The 17,743-nt window shown below is 39.0% G+C and overlaps 1 protein-coding gene across 1 annotated transcript in view; it reads right to left on the reverse strand.

Moving 5' to 3' along the window:
- The window catches only part of UNC5D (unc-5 netrin receptor D), a 368,330-nt gene that overhangs the window by 78,740 nt on the left and 271,847 nt on the right, over positions 1 to 17,743 (reverse strand). The window contains exons 10-11 of the mRNA XM_036750002.1: positions 14,193 to 14,570; positions 6,961 to 7,045 (exon numbers count right to left, since the gene is read on the reverse strand). Coding sequence (XP_036605897.1) covers positions 6,961 to 7,045; positions 14,193 to 14,570 — 463 coding nt within the window. The remainder of the gene's footprint in view (positions 1 to 6,960; positions 7,046 to 14,192; positions 14,571 to 17,743) is intronic.

A 17,743-nucleotide genomic window follows, 5' to 3' on the forward strand; every position in this document is an offset into this window, starting at 1 on the left:
GGGGTAAAAGTTGGCATTCTCATATCAGCATTTTTAGAGAAAACTGAACCTGAATCTTCCAGCTCTTAGCATTGAGAGAGGGCCCAAGTAATTTGTGAAGGAGCATCATGTGGCTGATTAAAGGGTTGCTGAATTGCCTTCAACCTCTCCCTTGTAACAAAGTAGTGGTTTTTATGAACAAAAGCTGGTCCATGCTGCTTCCTGGCTTTAAAAGTTCAATTGTCTTTTTTTTTAGGAGGCCAAATCCCATTTTTATGGAAAGATGCAAGTCAGTAATACAGTAGAACTGGACTCTTTAAATTTCACCATAAAAAAGATGATTTTGCATGGAGTTTCTTTCAGTTCACCACCTGTCCTTCACTAAGCTGGATACTGACCTCTTTCCCCTCTCTTTCATCCTCCTCTCTATTTCTCTAAATGGTATAATTTCACTACCTACTATCCTTGCTTTGGGTTTTATTCCATGATATATATGCTTCCTGCCTTAAATTGACTCTACCTTCTAAATCTACCAAGCAATGTCAAGGTCCTGTGGAACCAGTACCCTTATTTCTCTACAATGGACATTTTTCTTATAGAATTTAAAGCCAGAAGGGGCCTTAGAGATCATATAAGGCAATCCCTTCCTTTGGTATATGTAGAAAATGAGAATTACCCAGCCCCAGCTCCTGTCCTGCCAAAAAAAAATAGAAAAGAGAGAAGGTTCAAGATCCCACATGGGAGGGGACTGAACTGAATATATGTGTGTTGACAGAAGCCTTTTGAATAAGACTGTATTTGATGGTGCAGTTTCCAGCCCAAAAATTTGGTCAGAAATATCCATACAGCAGTATAATTGGAAAAAGAAATGAATGTTTGTCTTCTGTTTCATTTTATTGCTTCTCAGAAGAAAGCTCCTTACAATAATTTTCTGGTCCAGTTCACTACATTCTCCTAGTTAGAGGGAAAGGGTGGAGAGCAGGACTAGGGAATGTATACAATCTGAATTTCACTAACTTATCTTACTGAATCTACATAGAATCTCTGTAACAGAAGTTAGGGTTTTGTTTTTTTTTTTCAATCCTTTTCCTGGATTTATCTTAATTTTTCATCAAAACTCTGTCATGGCAATGGGGATAGAATATGTAAATTTTTGCAAATGTGCCTGGGGAGACAGAGAGAGAGAGAGAATTAAAACCCGTCAAATCAAATTTTGGAAATATATTAGAGACTGGCATTTTGTAGCCATCTTCCTAGGATAAGAAACTATCCCTACTGCTTTCCTCCCCTCCAGAGGGCCTCCTTTTTAAAGAGGCACAGTCTGACATTTAGCTGGCCGCCTAATGACTGCTATCCAGGAAGAGCCCATGAGTATCTAAGCAGAAGGTTCTTTCAGCAATGATGATTTCACATCATTGTCTTCCCTCAGGGCTCAGACCTCTGGAGTTTCTATTCCTGTCATGTCATTAAGACTCATATTCATTGTGAATTCAGAAACCCAACTGTTCAAACTATCTTCTATGACAAGACCAAGGAGCAAGCTAAGACAGGAAGCCAGGAAAGTATAAGCTGATGGTCCAGCCCATCTGCAAACGGAAGGAGAAGACCGTATGTGGGGAGTGGAACTAGAGGCTTCTTTAAGAAAACAAAAAGGAACCCTCCCAAGCAGATGCAATCAAGGGGTCCTGAAAGGATAGTATGCAGAAAAGGCATTGGGTCTGCTCTGCTTAGTCACAGAGGGCAGATCTAGAAAAACTGGGGACTGGTCAATATAAGGAAAAACTTCCTAACCATTTGATCTGCCCCAAAGTGGAATGGGCCACTTTGGGAAGGTTTCAATAAATGAAAATATGATTACTTGTCAAGGATTAGGGGATTCTCAGTCAAATACCTGTGGTCCTTCTAACACTGAGGTTCTGTGATTTTTGTGTGACCACCATCCATCTCTATTCCAGGGTGGCCATTGACAGTGTTTCTAGGAGAATGATGATGAAGAGGAATAAGTAAGCTGGTGGAGGTGGATTAGTGCCTCCAGAAGGTATCTTACTAACAGGTGCTCCAATTTGGCAGGACACTTGGGTTTGTATGATGAAAAGTAACATAAAATCCAGGGTGATAATTAGTAATGTCTAAAGATGGGTAGAGGAGTTCTTTGGGCTAGTGACTTACCTTTTGAATTGTCATTTTATTTACTAAGTGACGCACAGAATCATGGAATCCTAGAGTTGTAAAGGACTCCAATTCTACCTATACCTTACTGGAATCCTCTCTACACCATCACCAACAAGTTGCCACCTTTGCCAGAAGATGTTCACTGAGGAGAAGCCCACTCACCACTCCTTGTGGTGACCCATTCCACTTTGGGATTTCACTAATTGTTACACAGTTGTCTTGTTGATGATGTTGTTTTCCTCATACCTGCTTCTTTGAAAATCTCGACCACTCCTCCTTTTGGCCCCACCTCTCCATAAATTACTTCAACTGGAAAAAGTACACCGTCCAAAACAAAACAAAAAGCAACATTCTCATTCTTGAGTTGTGGAATAATTGGCTCCCTGCTTCTTAGTATTGTGAAGATAGTCAAGGCCCTTACTATGTCCAGAACCCTAAAGATAGACTTCAATAATACATTTTCTCTCTGAGAGCCTTGATCATCACTATCAACAAATATTTATTAAAAACTTCAATGTTCAGAGTACCATACCAGGTACTAGGTGAGATGCACTTAAGATAAGACACAGACCCTGGCCTCAAGAGTCCACCAAGTAATTGATGCTGATAGAATATGCTGCTAAGACTTCCTAATAACTTCTGGATAAGAGCCATGTAGTCAAAATCTGATACAATAGTGGAGGGACATTATTAACTATGTTTTCTAACTCATACCTCTAAAAGATTTCTCCCCCCCCCATATTAATGTACCTAATTATTGGTAACCCAGCTTTTGCTTTTTCCCATCTACTTCAATGGGGAGCCCACCCACTACTTTCTGAGGCAGGGAGACTCATTCCACTTTTGTCTAGCTCTAATTGTTAGAAACTTGTTCATTTTCCTGGCCTCAGTACTAGGTATCTGTGTAACTTTTGCCATCACTCCTAGTTCTGACCTCTGGTGCCAAATAGAATAAGTCTAATCCTCTTCCAAGTCACAAGCCCTTCAAATGCTAGAAGACAAATGCCATGTCTTCTTGTTACTGGATAAATATCCAAGTTCCCTGAAACAATACTCCTTAAACTTGGACGTGAGGTCTTTCACTATCCTCTCCTCTGAACATTGTCCAGTTTATCATTAGGTGACCACCTAATAGAATAGTCACTTGGAAAGTATCATGAAGATCCAAGATCTAAGATATTATCTAGACAGGAACCAGAACATCACTAAGCCCTTTGTTTTGTAAATGATTAAGCTATAAATTCTATAGAGTATATTTGGCTTCTGTGATGGTCATTCATCTGATATTACTGGATGTAATCATCACCAAGAGGTCACCTATTCCAAACCATATCTGGCTGAGAATTGCCTCTATAGCATCCCTGATAAGTAGTCAGTCAGCTTCCACTTAAAGACCTCCATTTGATCAACCAAGTTTCAGAATGAGAGTGGAACTTATTATACACAATGCAGGGAACAGGGTGTTCTCTTATAGGCCTACCAGGAATGCACATAGAATACCCTGAGAAATTCGTGTTAAATTCAGTCATGTTAATGGCCTCACTTTAAAAAAATAATCAAAGTCATGCCATCTGAGAGTGTTTAAATATAGGGGACTATTTTCGCCATTTGATTCACACAGCACCGCCAAGTCTCTAAGAATCTGGTTCATTTAGGGCTTGGCTCATTTCTACCCAGTACCCAGCACCAGCAAGGCTCTAAGAATCTGGTTCAGAGCTTGGCTCATTTACGCTTAGTACAATCCCAGCATTATGACTGGTCTACCAGACTACTTACAAAGAGGGCAGTAGAAGTAAACTGGAAAATTAATCCTAAAAAGAAGAGTGGAATAGACAGCCATTTAATTACAGCATAAGAATGTTGTTTGGAGAATCCCTGTGTATCTTTTAAGTGTGGTGGAGACAGAAAGCCCAGTCAATCTAATTCTAATGCCTACAGAGTTAAAAGGAGGGAGGAGGGGCGGTGGTGGGTAGGGATGGATTCTTGTGGCCCCAAGGGGAAGATGAGAGAAATAGATCAGCGCTGTTGTCCGCTCAGCAGAATTTAAAGAAAATGGGTTTTATTTGAGCATCAGCTCAGAATGAAAGAACTCAGTTCTATGATAGAGTTCAGTATGAAAATGGGTTTCCAAGTGACATCATAAAGCATAGATGACACTGAACCACTATGTAAATGGCCTTTTATTTTTCTCAACCCTATGTCCTTTGTTATAGGAACATACACACACATGATCTCAAATCTCAACAACTTCCTGGCAGGGGCAGGAGAAAAGAAAATGGCATCCAGCCTTCAGCAAGGTAGCAGAGAGTCATCTGCAGGACTTCCTCATTTGTGTGTGGTTTAAAATTGCTGAGAAGAGGCTGTGGATTTGTTAAGGAAACTAAATGGCATTTTCCCCAGGTACTGGCCTTTCTTTAGTAGCTAGAGAGCACATCTAGGAAGCTTTCAGGAAACTGAAGAAGGATACATGCTCTCTGCAACTTAATTTTACTTTCTTTATGTGATAGATGGAGAAAGGCATAGCTCAGAAATCTAACTTCTAGAACAATCAAGTCCTTTTGCCTGCTCACTACAGAGTGAAAAGTAATGAAATTGCCTGTTCGATAAGTGAATCCCAGCCTCTGCCAGGACTAGAGAAAGGTAAATGAGCATGGTCCATTAAACAAGGGTGCACAGAGCTGGAGGTTTTCTATAAGGTCAAGTCCAGCTAGACTTTCAGTGCACCTGGTTTTGGTGAATCCTTTCATTTTAAAATCTCAGGATATTCTCCGTCCTTATGCTTCAGAATCATTTCTGAATACTGTTTGATGTATGGCCAATGGATTATTAAAGGATGGCTACCATGACCAAGTTTAAGGACTGCCTTATTAAAGGAGAGAGGAATTGAGGTGAGCTTTCCATTATAAGGAGGGAGATGACTTGGCAAATGGGAAGTATGTTGAGAGACATGACAGGGTAGAGAGTTATATGTGATGGTATTGAAAGGAGGAAGCTAAATGTAGGCTCTTTAGATTGGAGTAAAGGGAGAGGGGTAGATTCAAGGTAAGGTGGTACAGGTGAAATTTGATGAGGAGGAAGTCTCAGGATTCTGCCTTATTCCTGTTTCCCAATGAGATGTGCAAACAAACAATTGCAAGATGATGAGTCTGGAAGCGTAAACATAATTGACTATGATTGTATTCTCACGTAGGTATATTTTTGATGTAAATTAACCGTGACAATGAATGTGAGGTGATTTCCCACCCAGGGAATTCCTATTTTCTTTTCAAGTCTGGTAAACTGACTTATCTGAGATTTTGAGCAAACCCTTCAAACCTCTCTGAGCCTCAGTTTCTCCCATCTGTCAAATGAAGATTATAAGACACCACCACCTTTTTCAGGCGCCCGAGTGAAGAATCTAGCTCTGCTGACCTAAGGAAATAACATGAGAGCCCAACTTAGTATAGCATACCGACAAAACCCATAACAGCCTCAGCAACAACTGACTGGTAGAGCCTTTCTCTCAGTCCCTCACAATCCCTGTCGTGCAGAAAGTTAAAACCATTGGGAACCAACAAATTCTTTTATGGGCACAGCTATCAAAATCTGTTAAAACCATCTGTTTCTCTGGCTGTTTTTCCTTCAAGTGTTTTTCCTTCATGGGCTCTTTCCTAACAATAAAAAAAGTCTATTCTAAAATAACCAAGATGCTATGACTAAGAATGCCAGAGGTACATATCCAGTTTATGAGAGAAATTGCTTCCTAAAGAGGAATTCAGTTCATCTTGTGTGGAGGAAAAGGCAATGTCTCCACAAATATTATAGTTACAGAAAGAAAATAACCCACCCCTTCATTAAAATGGCATCGGACAAGATTTGTATTTGCTCTCCTAATTGCTGCTGGAATTTACCACAACTGAAAGCTTAAAGCTTGGAACTGAATTTATCTAGTGAGCGAAAAGGGGCTGGAGGAGTATTTCTTCTAGCCTGTAGTAAACTCTCTTGCTGACCTTGAAGGGTGGCAGAGGTTAATCATTTTATGTATTTTTGTAGTACCTATCATTTCAGTGTTTTCACTCTGTCTTTGTCTTCCTTTGGCTTTAGAGAAGAAATGAGAATCTCATCTCTTTTCTTTCTCTCTCTCTCTCTCTCTCTCTCTCTCTCTCTCTCTCTCTCTGTGTTTTCGTTACTCTGTCTCTTTTTCTGTCTCTGTCTGTTTCTGTCTGCATTGCTTTCTGTCTCTGCGTGTGTCTCTCTGTGTGTCTGTGTTTTTGTTCCTCTCTCATTGTCTCTGTCTGTCTCTGTGTCAACCTGTGTCTGTCTTTCTCCATTACTGTCTATCTCTTTTGCTCTGTCTCCATGTCTTTCTCTCTGTTTCTGTCTTCCTGTTGTTCTGTCTCTGTGTCTGTCCCTATGTCTGTCTGTCTGTCTGTCTGTCTGTCTGTCTCTCTCTCTCTCTCTCTCTCTCTGTGTGTCTGTCTCTTTTTGCCGTTTGTCTCTCTCCTCTCTTTTGTGAGAAGGATATGATGTAGTCAGTTTTCTTCTTAATGATCTGCTTGAAACATTGACATCCATCAATTCATTGCTCTACCTGAATACCTTGCCCTTGCCATGGTCACAGATGGGAAACTCTACATGCCTGCATTCTCCTTGGGTTTCCCATCACCTCTAGATGGTGTTCTTCCCTCTTTATGAAACAGAACTTCATAAGCACCCTCACCTACAGCCGCCCCCTCTGTCCCGTTCTTTGAATCATTTCAGATTCTCTAGCAGCGAATATCTACTCCCTATTAGATATGTCAATGCCATCACATCTTATTTATCTCTCACCTGGCTTCACCTTGGTTGATGGACATATAAATCTCCCAAGAATTCTCTTCAGGGATAGCTCCATGTGGTATGAGTAAGCTCACCCCTAAAAGAGAACAAGGCCAAGGGTTATTTCCAGGTCTATCAATTATGCCAAAGTTTGTTGACATGTTGCTAGTGTTCAACTAAAAAACAAATAAAGAAACAAAAGTTCATCATATCTCAGAACTTTGTAAATGTACACAAAGGTCTGGAGTACCAGGAGAAAGTATTACTGAAAGGGGTTACACGGGAAGGAGAAAGCTTTAAAAAAAAAAAGAAAAAGACTTAATTTGAAAACAAATGGTTGTATTGGCTTCTTTTTATAAGAACTGTTAAGACTGCTAGACCAGTGGCTTTAAAACTCAAACTTCAAACTCAAAAAAAAATGGGGCCACTAAACTGTATATACATCAATGCTAACTGGATGTTGACTTAGAAAACCACAAATTAACATTATCTATATTGTGTGTGGTTTTTTTTACATTTTTGTGTTAAATATTTCTTATTTCCATTTTAATCTGGTTCCCCCTGTACTCCGGAGCATTGTGGGCCATAGTACTGTCTGTGACTGCATATTTGACAAATTTGTACTGGACCATGCATCACAGAACATACCAAGTTGGGGAATGAATCAGCTTATCAGCCTCCATGAATATTGCTCAAGAATCCTGCTTATAGGAAACTCCAAATCCATTCAATCTTTGAACTTCTCAGCTAAAAGAGCCAAGAGTTTAATCTATGACAAAACTATTAAAACTTTGCTAAAAACTATGCTAAAATGGTCATGTAATTTAGGCAACTACTAGGATGAGGTACTAGCAAGAAGCACTTTATTTATACATTCAATGGAAAGCTAAAGTCTTTCAAACAATATGGAAAAAAGAAAAGCATTGTAAGGGATTATCATCCAATACATTTGGCCATTTTGGGGGCAGAAGCATATCTCTTTACTACCTAGAGTCTCCCATCAAAGCCATATGGCTGTGAAATCTAGAATATATCTATCTTGGAAGAATCAAAATGACAAATAATAACCTAAAGGACAATAGAATGATACAGTCTGGGCAAAATGATCACTTCCCTGTAAAAGAGTAGCAGAGAAGACATGACTGAGGATTATGTATAGCTGTAAAAGGAGGTTGGCTAACTTTATAGTGAGAAGGAAGGCCAATAAATAGGTCAAGTGGTACATTAATAGTCATGACATGTTAATGGATAAGGCAAAACCCTTAAGTAAACTGGGTAGATTCCCTTTGATTGTTGTACAAGAAGACATGGACAAGAAATGCACAGAGCAGAAAGGCATAGTGGGAGTGGGAAAGAGGAGTGGCCATCATCATCAAAAAGGAAGCCTCATACAAGTATACATACATATATCTATACATGGCTTCTACAAGGTATCATTCAGTAACCATGCATTCTTCCAAAAATCATGTTTAAGGTTATTGTATAAGAATTTTTCTTGGGTTTGGCAACAGAAATCAGTATGGGCAATGACCATTACCATTACTTAAGTTCTTATTTAACATTTTGCATGTTTCTTCCTTATTTTTTCCTTGGATAATTCAAGGCAAAACAGCCTCAGCCAAGAAATAAAAGTATTTATTCCTTAACTACTACCCAATTCAACAGCAAATGGAAAACTCAAGGAGCCTCACCATGGTAAAATAATACAATGCCAGAACAAGCTGCATGAAGAATCAATCCAATTCTCACATTATGTAGTATTTTAGTTTTCCTCTCCTCTTGTTCTGGATGCTCTAAAGCAAATCTTCTACCCCAGTTAAGAAATAAGTCTGGGAAGGGCAGAGATTCTCTTTAACACACTGTCTCATTTATATGAAGAAATGAAGTGGTTATGCATTAAAAACAACTTTACAAAATAAAACCTTGTGGTGTCTTCCTTTCCTCCTTGAATAATGTAGTTCTTACCTTTCATTCCATTAGAAGCAAGGCAACAGCACAAAAAAGCTTTCAGGTTGGTGATTATAATTTAAATCCAGAGATGGCAGCCTTTGCTAATACACTCCTATCGGCCTGTTAGCCACTGTATAGTCATGCAATCTGAGATTCATTGCAAAACAAGTTATTTGCGATTCATATTTATGAGTATTATTCAGTAACATGCTAGTTATCATCAGTACCTTTCACTGGCACTAAGAATGAGTCACATTTAAATCTTGCTTACATCTTCCTGGCAGAGAGATCCATTTATAAACTAGACCTTAATGTCAACAGTGTCAAGAAATATAATTGCCATAGTTAGGTGCCTCATTTTGACTTCCTTCTCCCCTGTCCTACTTTTCTTTAAATGCAGTTGCCAAATAAAGTGGCCTCCGTCAAGCAATATCTGCTGTTCTTATGTAGAGTGTAAAATACTTAAGGTAGAAATGTGACCATACCACTCAGGCATTTGCTCTCCTCTATTTAGGTTGACCTAGAATTCCCTATGTAATATATCCCTTAGAGTTAATTTATATACTTCAACTCTCCTTAACAACAGGGCAGCTCAGGGTATTCTGAAAAGATACCCCTGTTATCCGTAAGTGGTTGGTCTCTCATGTCAGCACACAGGCCCAGTCCCTTATTAGGCAATGAGATTTGGAATTCTCCATGCAAAAGGCTGGTTCTGGGATTTGCTTCCTCATTTAAGCTATTGGAGATTCCAAGCAGATGTGCACTGCAAAAAAGGAATATCAGCATGCCAGCATTTACATGAGGAAGGGCTAAATACAGAAAAGACCTGGAATCTTGTTTCATTGAGCTAAATGCTGCTATTTTATAATCTATTGTAAATTTGCTTTTCAGACATACCTAGAGGCTCAATGAGAAAGGTATAACCGATGAAGACTCTTTTCCACAGCAAAATGTCTCAAATGCAGGAAAAACAATAACAAAACAAAACACAGTATACCCCACAGGGTTCTCTAGACCAGACTTGTCATAAAGGCTGAGGTTATATCTTCTTGAATAACAAAGCGAAAACTTTTACAAAGTCTATGTACTACATAAGTCCCAGCTTAAGATTGAAGCATCATTTATATTCATCCTGAAAATTTGCCTGAATTTATAGATCCTAAAGGGAATTTTGAGTATTTCAGATTTATCTCAATAAACAGTTTTATAACTGAGAGTCAGCACAAAGTGCTAGATAGAGCCATGGACCTGAATCCAGGGCACCTGTGATCAAAACCACTTTAAACGTTTGGTTGTTGTATTGCTATTAGGAAGTTTCTTATCCTCTCAGATAGTAGGTACCTTTAAGGACAGAAATTTAGGAATAGCTCAAATGACAAAGTTGCATCAATAAAATCAATGTATTTTTTAAATCTATCTTATTTCAAAGTAAAATATCTGATTGTAATTATTTGTATTTAAAGTGAATTTTTACAGACAGGAGATATTAAAGTAAAATTATTCTTTAAAAACTACACCAATTAACATATCTAATCTGTGTTAAAATGAGGATGATGATATTTGTACAAACTCAGGGCTGTTATGAGGAATATGCTATATTAAGATGAGTTATGATTACTTTCTTTAGTCTCCCTACCCATCCTACTAAATGCACAAGTTTATCATGGTGGTGAATGGAGTCAGTAGAATATGCTTTCTATAGAGAGAAAAGGGCTGTCATACCAAGTATTGCTTTGTTTCCTTTTCTTTTTCTTTCTTTTTTTCTTTTTTTTTTTAGAGGCAATCAGGGTTAAGTGACTGCCCATACAACTAATAAGTGTCCGAGACTGGATTTGAACTCAAGTCGTCCTGACTCCAGTGCCAGTTCATTGTGCCACCTTGTTGCCCCTGCTTTGTTTCTTAAGGCACCAATTGATAACTTGATGCTTAAGTCTCCCTAAAGAAGTTTCCTTTACCAGTGTTATCCCACCATGTTTTGATGAGGGAAGTATACCTTCCCCATAAACAAACAAATGGAAATACTTCTCCCACTCCAAAATGTATCAGAACTCCCATTTCTATAACTCTTCGCAGTTTACAAAGTACATGATTTAGTTGCCATTCTATAAAATCACCAAAGAACATTATTAAGTGGCCATTTTGAATGTCCTACCCCCACAAAGAATCCCATTATCATAAATTTAATCCCCTTGAGATCCATAATTTCATCCATGTTGGTATTTTGTCCACTGACATAGACTGGAGTCCTTCTTTTCCTATGGATTACTACAGCCAAGGGGTAGCCAGCCTTTTAGAGCTCACGCCTCTCTTTCTCCCTCTGCATTTAGCTAAGCTGGTCCTCTAAAGACAGAAATACAGCCCTGTACTAGAAACTCTTTCAGCTTCTTAGGATCTGTGAAAGTTTGTGATCAGTTGGTATGGCCTTCAATGACCCAAGATGCATCATCTCTGTGCTACTCTAAGAGGACAACTTCAGAGGAAGAATATTTAGACAGCCTTTGATTTCAAGGAATAACAATAACCTAAAAATTAGCATTTCCATTTCATAATTTGACATAGCAATTGCTTTCAAAAATGCAAGAGGTTATTCTGCCCTTTAAGATAAAATTTGGGAATATGGATGAGAAAATCCCATTCGTGTATGGAATTGCATTGACTTGATTTATCTACTGCTTTAGCACCCCAGAGAATATTTCAGTCAGTGTGACCTAGTGGCTAGAGCATTGGACATAATGTCAAGAAGATGGATTCCGCTGGTGCTTTGGACATGGGCTATGTGACCACAAACGAGTCATTTAACCTTCCTGATTCTCCATTTCCCTATTGGAAAAAGAGGGGTTATAATAACTGTAGTACTGACTTCATAGGGTACTGCGAAGTTAAAATGTATGGCCAAATACTTGGCAAACTGTAAAGTGCTGTATGCAAATGTCAGTTATTTTCATTTCTGCCTTCTATCGTCCTTTGAGCTTCCTTTCTTCTTGCCCAAACCATTGTTGCTGAGTCATATTCTTCCAAGTGTTTAAGTGCCCAAGTGTCTTTTTAGACACTCTGAAAACACTCCTTCCATTTAGTGGAACTGTTTTGAAATCAAATGCTTGTCTCAAGCGACTCTCTGACTCCAAAGGTGTCCAATTAGTTGGTCTGGTGGCAACAGGTCAGTCCTGTTACAGATTTCATTTCATGAGATAAAATACCCGATGCCAAAAAACCAGGTTAGTTTCACGTTAGTTTTGAGAAATCTACTACAGGAAGGTGGGCCTAATGGCCTCTATCTGATGCTAACTTGGTGCTTAATAAAACTTTCAGTTTGAGTGAACTCTCTTTTCAGCAGGTAACTGAGCAATCATTCAGTGCCCTTCTTCATTTTCTGAACCAAAGAATCAGGAAAGAGTTCTAACTCCCACTGACGATCTAACTTGGGTCTTAGACTTATAACATGTGCTTTAAGCCACTGAAATAAGATCCTTGTAGTGTTGATCTCAACTCAGAAGGCTCAAAATGTCTAAACTATTAAGACATTTATCCTTCAAACAAAACAGACAAGAAACAAACCTATCAACACAAAACAAATAATTCTCATAAAGGTAGCCCCAGAAACAAAGTCTCTATCCTGAAAAGCATTACAATGTATCCTTATCTGTACTGATTAGGATATGATGTCACATCAGGTTGTTGGATGCTTGGCTATATTCATTATGTTAGCTATTGATCAAGTTAGACTTTGAGTGTTGTGTAATTAAGTCCCCTAGAAGTATATGCTACCCTTAATTATAATCTAGTTGGCTATTAGACGCATCTAGGTGGTGCAGTAGATGGAGCTCTGGGCCTGAAGTCATGAAAACTTGAGTTCAAATATGAACTCGGACCCTTACTAGCTACGTGACCTTGGGTATGTCATTAACCTCTGACTAGCTCAGTTTCCTGGATTGTAAATGGGTATAATAATAGCACCTACCTCCCAGGGTTGTGGTGAGGATCAAATGAAACATTATTTATAAAGGGCTTTTGTTTTATATTTTTTCCCCCAAAGCTGGGACAATTTATATTTTGTCCTGTGCAGTTTTTATTTATGAATTTGTTGAATTATGGCTCTAAAAAAAAGCCTTTAAAAAAGCATATGATGTTTCAAATGGAGCTACTTGACTATGCCTTTAAACCCAAATCACTCTGGCTTTCATTGAATGGCCAAAAAGAGCCCCCAGACCAAACCTCTGTGCCTTATTGTTTAGACTACAAATAACAACTGTTTTGTGTTTCGGCCCAAAACTGAGGGTCTTCACCTCCAAAACTGATATTTTTGTAGTGGTAAATTAGGCCATCTTTTATTTCAATTCTTATCTAGCCCTTAGTCATTGTGTGGGTGTTGCCTCAGACGAATTGAGACCTGGGAAAGCTAGTCACCCACAGTGTTGGGCCATCCCCAGTCATCTCGATGTTTGTCTTGCCAATAGAGTTTAATGATTTTGAAGGAGAGGATGAGGTGATGTTATGGATCCTCTTCAAGAATAAAGGATGAACAACAACACAGAAGTGGTGCTATATAAATGCTTCTTTCCTTCCTATTATTTCCATGTTTGAGTGCTGGAGAAAGATATTCTTCGTACTTTCTTCCAGTACCCTGGGAAATGAAACTGAATAATATTTAAACTCTAGGGATCCTCTGTGCTCCCCAGCTTCAATTGTTAATCTCGTTATCCATAACCTTTCTTCCTTGTGTTTATATTCAAGCACTAGGAAAACTCACCTAAGTGACTAAAATGGCTATTTGTTGGGTAAGTTACAGCAGGGGTTCCTTTGTTAGATGGCTCTTTCAACTGTCAGATTCTGTGATTTTGTGATTCTTTGATTCTGAAATAACAGGAACTATAACTAATCTTGGTTCTGCCACTGACTCAAGTAGTCAGTATGTCTGGAGCTTTGTGAAGGGGATAATAGTAACCTCAACAAGAGTAATAACGGATATTAACATTGTGGTTTAAGGAAAAAAGATGTCTTAAATGATCTCATTTGAGCCTCACAATAGCCCTTCAAGGTGGGTTCAGGTATTATTCTAATTTTATAGATGAAGAAATTTAGATCTAGAGGGATTAACTGACTTGACCATGGCCACACAGCTACTAAATGTTTTAGAAATGATTGGGATCCAAGTCTTGTAGATTTACATGTCCTGCATCTATTCTACTGGCCACATTATCCGAGACAACTGACTTGGGATTTTGCTCTTGGGATCTTACTGTGATCTTGCCCTGCAATATATAACACATGAATAGAATGCTAACATCATAACATACCTGTATTTGGCATCACTAAACGCCCTCCCAGATGGCCAAAAACACCAGTGGTCCTCAGCTCAGTTCTGCTGGGGAGTGATGAGAGATTCTGGATGTAGGGGGTTTTATTCCTGGGATGTATTGTATTAAAACCTCTGGTATTCCCATGGGGAAATGTCCCAGAGTGGGTCTTGCCATGATACTCTGCTCGTTCTGATACTCCCAGGGAAACCATGAATGAACTCTGGACTTTGACCTTGATGTCTGACAATGGGTTAAAGAGTGAAGACTCTGTCATGAGTTCCTTGTCCAGGGGGTCCTGTAGGCAGATGGGCCCACTGTAGGTACGGCTCACTGTCAGGTCAGGTTGCATGGAGGAATTCAATAGGAGCGAGTTGCCTGGCAAGAGAAAATTGATCTGTCACTCTGAAACCACAGGACTTTTACCTTACCGCTTTACATCTGTCTCTACTAAATCAGCACAAACCTTTACACATCCAGCAGTTCCTTCCAACAGATCAAGATACTCACATTCATTCTGAGTAATTGGAGAAGGAGCAACAGGCTGGTCATTAAAGATCAGGGGCTTTGAAAAAAAAGGAATTGGCTCTATCAGCAAGCCCTTTCAAAATGGGCAGGGCGAGGGCAGCAGCAAATGCTTCTGGTTTTCTTTCAAGCCAATAATTCAGGTATTATTATTGCTATTATTTTAACTGGAGAGGAAAAATGAAAATAAAAAGGATTATTTAAAAACCCAGCTCCAGGAGGAAAATAACATCTGTTCTTTTAAAATGGTAAGAGATGACAGGGCATGATGATTTGGCAGAGTTGTTTACAAACGCATGCTTCATCAGTTCCATAGGCATTCACCTGGGACACTGGGACATTGCAAGAGTAGGGTGAAGAAATGTAACCATAGTGACCAGATCAAGATTGGGACAGATAGCATCAGGTGTAGATGGACTCTCAGAATTCAGTTCCAGAGAGCTGTCTTGGTATACTAATTAATAAGGTGTGAAAGTGCACATGACATGGCCAAGATGAATCCCATGCATGTCATGAAGGGGAGTAAAGACATCCAAAAAAAGCGTAGATGTATTCATTTCCTCCTCAAAAACCAAGGAGAAGGCCATCTTTTCAAAAGGAAAAAAGAGAAAGGAAGAAAGAAATAAGGGAAGAAAAAGGGGGGGAAGGAAGGAAGGAAGGAGAGAAAGAGACAGAAAAGAATTGGAAACTGTCATCCATTCCAGTTCAAGAATGTTTCCAAAGCCAAATGTTAAAAGGAAGTGCTGTGATACTGTTTTGTGATGAAGTAATTTCATGTATTAGTAAATAACAAAATAACCCTTCCTCCCTGTTCCCAACCTCTCCCACAATACTGTTTCCAGTCCGTCAATGTGACATCTTAAATTGAAACAGAGACCGCATTAAACAATTTTCCTTTGGGGCCTGACAAAATTCTTCAAAGCAGGATATTTTGAAAATGCTGCAATTCCAGGACAAAGTATATCAGCTTCTAATGTGTTTTCCCCCTTTTTCTCTTCTATTGTCATAATTTGTCTGAAAGCCAGCAGGACACCCATAACCCCGACTTCTCTCACCCCCTGTTCTAATGCTCTCAGAAACCAGAATCACAGAGGAATATGAGCCAAATGAGATGAAACAATGTTGTAGATCTAAGGACTGCTTGATGCTTCCCTTCTCCTGCTTGAGGCTGTTGCTGCACTTGGGTCCTGCCCAGGAGTCTGTCTCAAACACAAACTAGTTTGGGTGAATAGAGGTTGGAGCCTTCCTTTTTCTCAGTGCCTTTGTAGGCAAGAAGAAATGGAGAGCTGGTCGCAGTCTGAAGAAAGTTGGTCACCGTCTTAAAGGAGTAGCCTCTAGCAGGGTCTGGTGCTCTCCATGTTCCTAGTTTTATTATTATTATTTTTAATCTGAAATTACAACTGTCAGAACTTCACAGTTCATTTTTTTCAGGTAGTTTATCGAATAACTCCCTCACTTGCTTTTGGGGAAAGGAAGTCTTAGAGACTCATTTCTTCCAATTCAGACAACACTGGAATGGAAGATGACTTTGGTTTCAGATGGAAATAGTCTGTTATGTGAAGCAATCTGTTAAAGAGAGTTAACTGACAACTTGTCTTGAGCCCAGCAAGGGACAGTTCACCAGGTTACCCTTATCATCTCTTCCCAAAAAGCTATTTATCTTTAGCCTCTGGGCTCTTATATTTTATTTAAGTCTTCTCACTTCTCACCTGCCAGGAACCATCATTACAGCATCCACCAATGACAGAGGAATAGTGTCCTTTTTTTCATAAGTGGAATTTGAAATCATCTACATACTATGTGGATGGCAGTAGGAAAGTTTTAATGGAATTTTTAGAAAGCTGCATTTTAAAATAGTTTTAAAGTGGTCATAAACATCAACCCTGGCAGCGCAATTAGGAAGAAAGATAACAAATTGGGAGGTTTAAAGATCTGGGTTTGAATTCTAGTTGTACTGCTTACTAATTGTGTAACCCTGGCCAAATCATTTGGTCAGTCATTGACACAATTGGGACTTGACCGTTGGTCCTTTGACTCTCATTGAAGCTTATTTTCCTTTCAGTTTCCTCATGTGTGAAATACAAAGGTTAAAATTTACTTCTGAATTGAGCTCTGAATTCTACGAAACTTAAACATTTTCCAAAGAGTCACAATTCACAGAAGTGGCACAATGTTGTTGTTTTGTGTATTGGTGTGATAAAATTTTGAAATGTAAAAATATAAAAAAACCTTAAATTTTAAAAGTGCATTATAAAACCAAATGCTCACAAGAACCAATATGTGAAGCATGGAGCACATTTCATTGCAAAGAATCATAGGAAAATAGAGTGTGGGGGTGGGGGTGGGGTATGAGCCTTCTTTTCGATTTGATATGATCTCCTTGTTTAACATCCCAGTGTGCCCTGGGTCTTTCCTCCAAACCCTTGTCTTTGCTCAGTCTCTACCAGGCAGTTTGTACCCTCATGGGATCATAAGATTTGGAGCTGGAAGGGATCTTAAAGATAATCTAATTGATATTCCTCATTTTAATGATGAGGAAAGAGCCTCAGAGAGGGGAATTAACTTATCCAAGGTCACACAGGAGGTAAATATCATGATTCCAGCCTAAAACTTTCCAGTGCTGTTTCTACTATCCTATGCTACCTTCTTTTGCTCATCCTGTACCACAGAGGCTCTTGGTACTCAATAGAGGAAGGAAAGACAATGATATTGAAGAGAAAGAACAAGGCAAAATGTCATGTCCTTGAGAAAGAGACCTCTTCATTATCCTAAAATAGCATATATGTATTTTACATATGCATATTATACCTTATTATTCTAAAATGTATATATATGCTCATGTGTATATGAATGTATATACATATATGTATATACCCATGTGTATATGCATGTGCATGCATAAAGACTGTTTGATGCCTCACTTCTCTTACTTGAGGCTCTTGTAGCAATTAGGCCCTGCCCAGGAGTCCCTCTCAAACATAAACTCATTTGGGTGAATAGGGGTTAGAACTTTGCTTTTGATCAAT

This window comes from Trichosurus vulpecula, chromosome 3 (assembly GCF_011100635.1).
Source record: "Trichosurus vulpecula isolate mTriVul1 chromosome 3, mTriVul1.pri, whole genome shotgun sequence".
NCBI lineage: Eukaryota > Metazoa > Chordata > Mammalia > Diprotodontia > Phalangeridae > Trichosurus > Trichosurus vulpecula.